The sequence below is a fragment of the Mastigoproctus giganteus genome, chromosome 1, assembly GCF_048544385.1.
Source record: "Mastigoproctus giganteus isolate SK-2022 chromosome 1, ASM4854438v1, whole genome shotgun sequence".
Lineage (NCBI taxonomy): Eukaryota > Metazoa > Arthropoda > Arachnida > Uropygi > Thelyphonidae > Mastigoproctus > Mastigoproctus giganteus.
Window position 1 is genome coordinate 128,921,627 of NC_143575.1, and position 12,137 is coordinate 128,933,763.

At 36.1% G+C, this 12,137-nt stretch overlaps 1 protein-coding gene across 3 annotated transcripts in view; it reads left to right on the top strand.

The window, feature by feature from the left end:
* The window catches only part of LOC150091134 (golgin-45), a 136,163-nt gene that overhangs the window by 22,188 nt on the left and 101,838 nt on the right, over nt 1-12,137 (top strand). Inside the window, exons 1-2 of one of the 3 annotated variants that reach the window (XM_090382183.1) lie at nt 352-517; nt 9,643-10,223. In XM_090382183.1, coding sequence (XP_090238309.1) covers nt 9,687-10,223 — 537 coding nt within the window. In that variant the 5' untranslated portion in view covers nt 352-517; nt 9,643-9,686. Of the gene's footprint in view, nt 1-351; nt 518-651; nt 1,138-9,642; nt 10,224-12,137 lie in introns of those variants that run through there. The other 2 variants (XM_090382182.1, XM_090382181.1) reach the window with 2 other exon arrangements.

A 12,137-nucleotide genomic window follows, 5' to 3' on the forward strand; every position in this document is an offset into this window, starting at 1 on the left:
GTTCAGTGAAAGCTCATCACTAGATTTTAGCAGGTCAGCTGACTCTCAAGGTCTTAAGCTCTGACTCTCAGCGCTTAGGTCGACTGCATGTGGCCATTGTTTACTTTTCCCACCCATGTAGGGCTAACGTCTGATCGGCTATCTGGCTCCTGTCTCCACAGCACAACCAAAGCGTCAGTTGTTAGGGCTAACACGTTTGAACATGTATTTTTAATCGAATTTGATCTCACGTTTACTCTATTTTAAGCACGGCGTTAAAAACAAAGGTAAGTGAATTGAAATCAAATAAATTTAAATAAGTAAATAAACAATTAAATAAGGAATTATCTGTTTTTAACAGATCTCAAAACCATCATGAATCCATATAAACATCTTAGTGGCTTCAAAAAGCGTGAAAAGAAGTGAAGGGAAAAAGAAAATAGAAACAGGAAATTGCTATGCCGAAGTTTGTCTCATGGGTTCTGGCACCTGACATCTACATTGCTTTCGTCTTCAAATTGTGAAACAAATGAAATAAGTATAAATTTAATAAAAAATAATTTCAATAATAATGATGCGGAGCATCAAGATTTAGGAGAAATAAAATTACAATTGTATCCTTCGGATCTTTCCGATTGACCCTCATATATTTCCACTGATTTTCAAAATTATTTCATACAGAACAGACCACATCAAAATATTGAGAGTATTGATTCCACAAAAAAACAAATGCAAGTTGCGGGCAAAGTCTCATCTAGATCATTAACATCTGCAGTTTTTAAGGGAGAAAAGACTAACGGAGAAAAAAATTAACTGCGAATGGCTTGTGTGTAGTCCCAAAAGTGTTTCAGTGTATTGCTATGTTTGCAAATAATTTTCTAACCAAGTAACAACCTTAATAACTGGGTTTAACGATTGGAAAAATACATGTTTGGTTAAATGAACATAAATTCAAGTCAGCATATTTCAAATATTTCTATATTGTTATATCGGTCAACAAATTACAATAGAGTTGATACTGAAAGAAACAAGCAATACAGTAAGGAAAAGCAGTACTGGAGGAATGTTTTAAAACAAGTAGTAGCCACAATAAAATTTTTATCCAAAAATTGTTTAGCATTTCGTGGATCAAATAGCAGCTTTATTATTCTGGAAATGGTAATTACTTGGGTGTTTTACAATATCTAAGTGAATTTGATCCGATTTTAGCTGCTCATATAGAAAATTCAAAACCTAAAGGCTCTGGTAGAGTAAGTTATGATTTGCGATGAATTTATAGAAATAATAGGACAAGTTGGCTCAGTTATATTGAAGGCCCCGGGTGCCAAGCGATTGTGACTGAGCGAATTCTTTGTGCTTAAAGAGTGATTTTGATAAAGTGATATTATAGTTCTTTTACGTTCCTATCCTTAAAACAATTTATTTATTCAGTAACAGCTCTTGTTAAAAAAGTACGTTACAGAGCAGGAAAGGAAATTCACCTTTCTTTATTTCTTATATATTTATTACTAACACCTACTACTTCTCGCTTGGTCACACTAGGCACTGCTCCTGCCTCCCCGTGGCGGGGCCGGAAATCTTGGCAGAACAGTTAATCTGCCAAGGGCCAAAAGGAGCAATTATGGAACACAATATGTTTCCTCCACTAGAGCCGACAAGCTCTCGGCCAGACATAGAAAGTGAACATGACATGTCTCAACCGAAGAGGTTTAAGACCAACTCTTCAAACATAGATTTTCCTGCATTTCTCATAATGCATTCACTTACGGATCAGCCTCTCACCAAATTGTCCCCGTTTCTTATTCAGAAACATCTCGAAAGTCTTGCAGGATCTCCTAAAACAGTCAAGTGACTGCAATCAGGAGACCTACTAATAGAAACAATCAGCAGGAAACATTCGGAGCATCTACTAAAAATTACAAATTTTGCTGGAATTTCAGTAAAAGTTTCTCCCCACGGTACCCTAAACACTTCTAAGGGTGTTATATCCAGCTGGGACCTACTGAATGTGTCAGAGGAGGAGATATGTCAAGAACTTCAGGAGCAAAATGTAATTGCAGTAAAAAGAATCATGGTTAAAAAGGACAACACACTTGCACCTACTAGGAATATTATACTCACTTTTAATACTCCAAACCTACCTTCTTCCATAAAAGCAGGTTATCTTCTTTGCCGCATTAGACCCTACATCCCTAATCCATTGAGATGCTACAAGTGCCAAAAGTATGGCCACTCTCAAACGGCATGTAGAGGAAACCCAGTCTGTCCCAAATGTGGGTCCACCGATCATACTCAAAATGACTGTTCAGCAACAGAAATGAGCTGTCCTAACTGTAAAGGCAACCATCCCGCCTATTCTAAGACATGCGACAGGTGGAAAACCGAAAAGAAAATTGTGAAGTATGAAATCGAAAATAAAGTAAGCTTTCAAGAAGCAAGAAAATTAATCGCTCCCAGTATTACAAAACGTACATATGCCGGTGTCACACAAAAATATCAATCAGTGGCCACCCAGACTGATGTTACAGTCCCCTCAAACAACTCAATCTCTGACTGGGCATGAACTGTTCTCTCCCAGCAACAGTCCAATATCCCGAAACAGTTGAACCAGGCAAGCAATACTGCTCTTACAGTACCAGCGAAATCTCCTTCTCCTACTCCTCCAACGAATGCTGCTGCTCCATCAAATAATCGAGGTTCAAACATCAAAATGAATATTCAAAACACATCCATGGATACAATTGACTCATCTAGACAGGAAGACCCAGTCTTAGAAATACATGTGGAAGAAGAAGATATGGACATCGGTCGGCCATTCTTCAAAAAAGACAAACCGAAACCTGAATGCCATAAAACAGTCACATCAAAAAAACAGTCAGATACAGCTTCTTTTACTAAACACCAATAATGCCTTATATTCTTCAATGGAATTGTAGAGGATTTCGTTGCAATTTTAATGATATTCAAGACTTAATTAATCGCTACAATCCAGTTGGTTTCTGTATACAAGAAACCTATTTAACTTCCCAAATTTCTGCCAGCATAAAGAACTACTCTATCTACCGACAAGATCGTAATACCTCCACTTCCGCTCGTGGGGGTGTGGCCATCTTGGTCAATTCAAAAACCCCAACCAAGCAAATTGCTTTGAAAACTGAAATTGAAGTCATTGCTGTGCGTTTGGTAACCGAAATTGAGTTAACATTAGTATCAATTTATCTTCCACCAAGTCATACCTTCTCTTATCAAGATCTTGAAAACCTGCTAATACAGCTACCTTCCCCTATCTGTCTCCTGGGAGATTTCAATGGCCACCACCCCTTATGGGGATCTACTAAACTGGACAGTCATGGTCGACTGATTGAAACCTTCGTAGATAAGCAAAACCTTACCATTCTTAATACCGGTGCACCTACTCACATACAATTACCAACTGGACAAACTTCTGCAATCGATCTCTCGATATGCTCCCCTATTCTGTATCCAATCATGGAATGGTCTGTTATGGACGATCCCATGGGCAGTGATCATTTTCCGATTATTTGTGATTTGCTCACTGCACCACCGCCAGTAGCCAAACCCTGCAAGAAATGGAAGTTCTCTCGAGCCAACTGGGCCAAATTTCAGTCAGCTGTCAATCTGGATGAGAAATTTATAAGAACACAGTCGATAGATGAAGTCGATAGATAGTCGCCACTGATTATATTACTTCACAACTACTATCTGCAGCTAACTGTTCAATTCCACTGTCGAATACCCAGTTCCGACGGCACATTAACTATTGGTGGAATGAAGATTGCACCAAAGCAAAGAAGTTAAAAAATAAAGCATGGAATTTATTTCGTAAATCCCCAACCACAGCTAACCTTATCAGCTACAAGAAATTAAGGGCAAAAGCACGCCGCATTCAGAGGCAAGCCAAGAAGAATTCTTGGATCCGGTTTACATCTACCATAAATAGAAACACTAACTCCAGGTTAATATGGAAGAAAATTAGGCAGATTTCTGGCAAATTTCCAAATACCCCTTCGCCAATTCTTTCGTGGAATGGGCAAGAACTCTCTGCTCCTGAAGACATAGCAAAGCCTTGGCTAAAACTTTTGCTGAAGTTTCTGCGGCATCAAATTATTCTCCGGATTTCCAGAAAATAAAGACCACTACTGAACAACGTGCCATCAACTTTCGAACCTCAGTTTCCCTTCCGTATAACCAGCCTCTTCAATATTCTGAACTTTTACACGCCATTAAAACAACACGCAACAGTGCCGCTGGGCCAGATGGAATATTTTATATCATGTTACAAAACCTTGGTGCCAAACACTTAGAAATACTGCTGATCTATTATAACCGAATATTTCTAGAAAACATTTATCCCAGCTCTTGGCATCATGCAGCAGTTCTTGCCTTTTTGAAACCCGGTAAAGATCCTACCAGTCCGTACAGTTACAGACCAATTTCCCTCTCCAGTTGCCTTGGTAAACTACTCGAAAAAATTATCCATAATCGACTTGTTTGGATCATCGAAACAGAACACCTAATGAGTAATCACCAACATGGGTTTCGTAAGAACAGATCGTCCTTAGATCTCATGATCAAAGCTGAGTCTGCAATTCGTAATGCCTTTGTAAAAAATGAACATCTTGTTATGGTTTCCATAGACATAGAGAAGGCATTTGATACTACCTGGCGTCGTGGCATTCTCAGTGACCTTTATGCTCTTGGTTTACGAGGCAACCTGCCCATATTTATTAGGAACTTTCTTCAGAATCGTTCATTTCAAGTTCGATATCACAACTCACTTTCTGCGACATTTTCTCAGGAAGAAGGAGTGCCACAAGGGTCTGTACTGAGTGCAACCCTTTTCGCCCTTAGAATCGATTCCATCACAAAAGAACTTCCAAATGCGGTTCAGATCTACCTTTACGCCGATGATCTCTCTATTTCTTGCCATTCCCAGAACATGAGATCCATTGAACGGCAACTGCAGATATCCCTGAATAAAGTCCAAAGGTGGGCAAGGTTAAATGGCTATCGTCTATCACAGCAGAAGACTGTTGCCATCCATTTTTGTAATCAACGAAAAATGCATACAGACCCTGAACTTCATATATCAAACTTTACCATTCCAGTAACTAACAACATCAGATTCTTAGGATTAATCCTTGACAGGAAACTAAATTTCCTTGAGCACATTAAATTTGTACATACTTCCTGCCTCAAAAAACTAAACATACTAAGAGCTTTATCTGCCTTGTCTTGGGGAGCAGATCGTACATCTTTATTGCTCTTATATAGATCACTGATTAGATCCCGATTGGATTATGGTGCTCCACTCTATGATTCTGCTCGTAAGAGTATACTACGATGGCTAGATCCAATACAGCATAGTGCATTGCGGATTGCACTTGGAGCGTTCAGGACCTCTCCTATTCATAGTTTATATATTGAAGCTAATGAGCCACCTCTGTACCTCCGCAGAAAAACGCTACTTCTTAAGTATGCAGCCCGAATACAAAGTTGCTGGCAGCATCCTGTTGAGCCATACCTTTTTAATCCACCACTGCAAAATCTCTATAGAAACAAACCCACTAAAATAAGACCAGCAGGCTTACGCCTAATTGAAATAACACAGAGTTGGAATGTTCCAATTTTCAACAGGCAACAAGTAATGAATTACTCTCAACCACCTTGGAGTCCGCCTCTACAATTAACCTGTGATACTTATCTTCACGAATGGGGAAAGAATCGCCTACCAATAATCAATGTGAAACAACTCCATGCAAGCCATATTCAAAAATATGGCGATTTTTTACCGATCTATACTGATGGCTCCAAATCACATTCATCGGTAGGAGCAGCGGCAGTTTTTCCTACTTCAATCATTTCGGCTGCTCTTTCAGTTCAGTATAGCAGCTTCTCAGCAGAACTCCATGCAATCAAATTAGCCTTAGAAAATCTGATTCACTACCCATCTGTAAAATACATAGTATACACGGACTCGCTCAGCTCAATTACAGCAATGCAACATTCCTCCTACAAGGTTCACCCTGTGTTAGATCAAATCAGAAGTCTCCTACTGCAAATACAAGAACGTCATCAATCAGTGACCTTTTGCTGGATCCCAGCACATTCGGGGATAAAGGGGAACGAACTCGCTGACAAAACTGCTAAAAATCCATCAACTTTTGATTTAACCTCCGTCCATGTTCCAGCCTCTGACTACAATTGCATCATACAAACAGCATGTCTCGCGCAGTGGAAAGATCTATGGCACTCCCAAACCAACAATAAACTCTATCAGTTGAAACAGCACCCAAAGCTTTGGCACACTAGTACCAAAACAGTGCAAAGAGAAGAAGTGGTACTTGCAAGGGCACGAATAGGACATACGTATCTCACTCACCTCCATCTACTCACAGGAGAGGATCCTCCTCAGTGTCCACACTGTTTAACACAGTTATCAGTAAAACATATTCTAATTGACTGCCCACAGTATCAACAAGACAGATCATCCGTCCTGTCTTCCCTGAGAAATCTGCGAGAACCGATGACACTAAATGACATTATTGGCAAGGAAGCAAATATCAATGAATTTTTCCCTTTCCTGAAAAAAATTGGACTATATCATAAATTCTGAAAGATCACTGTAACAAAAATCAAGTTATTACAACAAAAATTTATTTTTAGCAGTTTCCTATGAATAGGCGCACTATAGCCTCAGCAGCTTATGCGCCATTAAACCTCCATAACACACACACACACACACACACAGTTATATTGAAAGAGTTGTTTATTTCAAAATATTTTTCCCTCACATTAGACTCAACACTGGATATTTTGCACGTAGACCAATTGACTGTCAATTTATAAGATATTTATTGGCCAATGGAAAGCCCACTGAAAGATTTTTAGGATTTGTTCCCATATTATCACACTCTTCTGAAAATTTGAAGAAAACAGTAAATGATTTTTTAAATGACATGAATATTGACATATCAACTGTAGAGGTCAGAGTTACGACAATACCTCAAACATGCCAGGTGAATACAATGGGCTGCAAGCACGTCTTAAAAACCACAACAAAGCAGTACGTTTCATTCCATGCTCATCTCACTCCTTAAATCTAGTTGGTAATTATGCTGTTGAATGCTGAAGATCAGCTTCAACATTTTTTGATACTATACAAAATATGTTTTTCTTTCTGCTTCAATGCATCATTGGAACATGTTAGAAGAATTATTTAAAAATAATGAAAAACATTTAACTCAAAATAATTGCTGACACGAGATGGCTGGCAAGAGCTGATGCAATTAATGCAATCATGAATGGATATAATGAAATTAAAAATGCAATAATAAAACTAGCAAATGATGACTCGCAGAAAAAAATTACATAGATAGAAACGAAAGAAATAGTTAATAAAATAAATTCTCTGGAATTTTCTTTATTACTGTTAATTTGGCATAAAATTTTAAATCGCATAAATGCGACTAGAAAATTACTTCAACAAGTAGAAAATAATTTCAGCAAAGCTGTTGATTTGTTTAACAGTCTCATATCATTTGTAAAAGATATAAGGAAAAATTTTGATGAAATAGAGAAAGAAGCCATAGAGTGAAGTGAAATAAAAACTTATAAAGATAGTACTAAAAGAGTTAAAAAAAAAAAAGAAGAAAAAGAAAAAAAGATTTTATGATGAAATGGATAACGATGAAGAATCATTATCCATTATCCGGTAAAAGAAATTTTATTATAAACACCTTTTACATAATATGCGATTCTTTAATTCAACAATTTCAAATAAGAAATGAAGCTTACTATTCAGTGCATAAGATATTTGAAGTTTTATTTCATGTGGATTTTCTGAATATGAAAGAATTGACAGAAAAGTTATTTCAATTTTATAAAGAAACTGAAACTGAAAATTTCTCTGCTGAATTAATACAATTTAAATTAATTATGAAAAGTAAATCCATAACTTCTCCCAGTGAGATGTTATATTTTATAATAGAAAATAGCATTATATCCACTTTTCCAAACATAGAAATTATGTTAAGAATATATTTAACTTTGCCTTCAAGTAATGCATCTGGTGAAAGATCTTTTTCAGTTTTAAAATGCATTAAAAATTATCTGTGTAATTCAATTGGGCAGGAAAAAATGTCTGCATTAGCAATGTTACAAATAGAAGAAAAAGTTATGGAATCGATTGATTATGATCATATCAAAATATTGATGAAGAAAAAGGGAAATTTAAGTTGATTTATGGCAATTTGCAATACAATACTGTGTAATAATTTATAACTTATAATTACATTGCAGTACTGGTTTATTTTGTTTATGTACTTGTACTAAATTTTTATGGCGCCTCCGTAGCCAGGTGGGAAGGAGCAGCAGTGCACACGCTTCTTGATTAGACCGGGGTTCGAGCCCGTCACCACCAAATACGGGGAATGCGGAAAGGTCAGGAAATGACCACCGCATATCCCGGAGCAATATGGCCTTAGTCACTAATGCTCCTAAAAAAAACCAAATAACAACAACAACTAAATTTTTATACTGTGATTTTAAATTGTGACTGAAAACATTTATTTATTTAGAATTATTTTTTATTTATTATATAACATTATTACTAATGCTACTTAATATTTGTTATTGGAAACATTTCTTTTAATTACAATTTTTTGTTTTGTTCATATACTAGATTATTAAAACTGTGATTTTAATTTGAGATTGATGTTTATTTGTTGAAAATATTTATTTTGTATTGAAATGTGTTGTTTCCTTTACCTTGCTCATTCTTCTAATAGAAAAAAATCGATTCTAGTATTCCAGATTATCCGTGTAACCTTTAAATATCAATATAAAATTTTTAAGAATAGGGCCTGAGTTCGCCAATTTTGCAGCCGACTGGGCTAGCCGGGTGGGTAAAGTGCCTGCCTGGCAACCCAAAGGTCGCAGGTTCAAATCCTGCCTCACGCTTGGATCAGAGTAGAAATTGCAAAAACCTTGGGAGGTGCAATATGCCACAGAAGCTGATGCGCCAACAACTAACAAAAAAAAAAAAAAAAAAAAAATCACCAATTTGTCTTAGGAGCCTATATATACTGTATGTATAAAATTGGCACTGTTTTTATGTGCAGTTAATAAAATTGCATTCTTAACCTCTATTTCTTATTTAGCCTCATTATTTTTGCATAAAATATATTAAAAATAAAACTTTCTAGATAACAGAAAAACAAAATAACTGCATCTTGAATCCCCAAAGGTGCTGTTATTCTGAAAGTCTATTGTATTTGAAATGCAATGGTTCAACTGAGAATTGTTTCCTTGTGGTCTTCCGATGGAATGGGACTTGTTGCGATAGATTTTCACTTCCCTTTTATAGGATATTTCACATAATTCAGCCTTGGGTGTTATTTATCAAGGGGGGTGCCACTAAATTTATTTCAATTAGCTATTAACTTCTAAATTATTGTAATTTATATATTTCAGTTTCATTATATTCTGGGAACATGCTGTTGGAAATACATTACAACCTTGTAGTGCATTTCCAACAGTGCCAATGTTTGTCTTATTGTCTTTTAGTTCTTTCTTCCTATTTTTTATTACATTATTGTAGTTTATTTTTTACTGTGTGTATATTTATCTGTCTTGTTTTAGGAAAGGTTATTATTCCTGTATCCAAACGATCTTCTGGAGATGGGATGGAAAATGTATTAGAAGCAGAAGCTCATCAGAAATCTGGTTCACCTAGAAGAGTTTGCAGCTATGATGTTGCATCTGTTATTACTCCAATAATTTCTCCCAGTACATCACACTTAACATACTTAACTCTTCCTAAAAGAAAAGAACCCAAGTTTGTTCCATATGAACCCTATAAAGCTGCAATTACACCAATAATACCTGAATGTAGTAAAAAGGACAAGGCTCAGGTGAAAACAGGGAAAAAAAGCAAATATCAGAATAAATGCAGTATAAATTTTAGTTTGGCAGAAGCTTGTATACCTTTTCCTTTGTTATCGTCAACAAAATTTGAGATGTGTAAAAAAGACATTCCTGTGATTAGAGTTCTTCGTGAGGTATCTTTGCCTAATACTACAAAATATCTATTATCAGGATCTGGAGTGGAAGATAAAATAAAATTTCAATGTGAGGAAGAAAAACAAACACTTGAGAAGGAAGTGCAGAAATTAAAGAAGGAAAATAAAGAGCTGGAAGATCAGTTTAAGATTCAAGTTAAGGTAAATAACTTGGCTTAATTATTTTCATTTTTTTTGGAAAAGTTTTCTGCTGGAAGATATTTTGTTCATATGCTTCCATTATTTAAGAAATCTGATTATTAAAGTTTTAAGCCAGGAGGTTTTAAAGTTATATTAAAGTAGTAATAATTGGTTATAGTTTAGATACAATTTTGTTATAGTTTTAGTTTCTTTTAATTTTATAGATTTCAGGTGGGAGAATGATGGTTTCATTACCATTAACCCCAGGGGCTCATCTCTGGTGAGTATGGGCTTGGCACACCCTGGGTCCTGAGCTGGATATCATCATGCTTCTCTTTCTTGGTGATTCCTTTCTACTCTCTCTCTCTCTCTCTCTCTCTCTCTCTCTCTCTCTCTCTCTCTCTCTCTCTCTCAGGGTAACTCTGGAATTTTTTTCGGTTGGTGCAGCACAAGCCTCAGACTTCCTTGCACCATATGGCCAATAATAATAATAATGATGATGTGACTTTAAAACTAAGCTTACTGATATAACTTACCAAGGATTGCAAAAAAAGGCCTTGGGCAGGTACTGGATTTTCATAGAATAAAGCCTAAATAATTGCAAATGTAAGGTGTGCAAATTTCTAGAAGAAAGTAAATGACCAAAAATTGTTTTATTACTACCTTATTATAAAAACTGAATACAGTAAACTGTAAAATTCACACTTTACAATTCAGAATTCTTTAAAATCTCACATTTTACAAAAAAGCAACGTTTTACAATTGGGAAATGTTAAACATCTGTCACTCCGGCCTCCTTGGTGATGAATTTTGTATAGTTCCTAGTGATGATTACCTAATCTTGGATGGTGAGCATGAATCCTTCAGTCTTTGGGAAGAAAGTCCTGCTCACGAGCCATCCATTGGAATCCATTTTATTTGCAGTCTTGATCGATGTCATTGTAGTGTCTTCCTTGCTCATCTTTCTAGCTTCGTTCGTTTGTTCTGTCTGGGGAGGTGAGAACTCCTCGCTTAGGTTGAGTGGGGGTATGCTGTTTCTCTATCTTCCTTATTGCCTGGTCAAGAGTACTGCTGTGTTTTTCTGGAAGTAATTCTTCAGGTTAGCTACCATTGTCTTCTGTTGTTTGATGAGGTCTCTCTCAGGCTCCTTCTTTCCGAGCTATTGTCAGTCTCTTCACAATTGAAGGTTGGGTGGGTTGATGGCTCTTGGTCATTATTATTGTTATTAAAACCTTTTCTCCTTTTTATGGGATTTTTTTGCCTCATGATTAGTACTGGTACCAAGTATATTGGGGTAGTTGGTTGTCTCCGTATATATACAGTCGAACTTCCCTATAACGAATTCGATAAATCCAGCGAAAAAATTCGTTATACAGAGAATATCTTTTTTATTAGAAATGTTATTTAATTAGAAAACGAAAATGAATCTGCATTTATTTTTAATGTATTTTATTTCAAAAACACTTATTTAAATTACGTTTACACAATTTTCACTGGTAAGTATCACAAATTAAAAAAATCTGTAATTTTCGTTTGCACAGTACAATTAAAAAATGTCTGATTCTCAAAGAAAACCTCACTTGTTCAGAGCATTAAAAACATTATCAAGAACATTTTCACAAAACTGTAGACCCCTATGAACCGTTTTAAAAGCATGAATCATTTCTTCGCGAATTGGCTTTTCTACGGGTTGTCCTGATGCATCTTCAGCGTCATTGTTAATTTCTTCATGATCGTGGTTGCGTCTAATACCGTTCAGCAGTATTTCATCTTAATTTGGATGTTCTGTTGTAGTCAGATCTTGATCTATATAAATATAACTATCCAGTGTTATTTCATTTTCGATGTTTCCGGACGATTCTAATAATGTCCCAAAGTTTTTCATTTGTGAAAGGGACAATTCATCTTGTTCGATTCTGTATTCAATGCAAATCC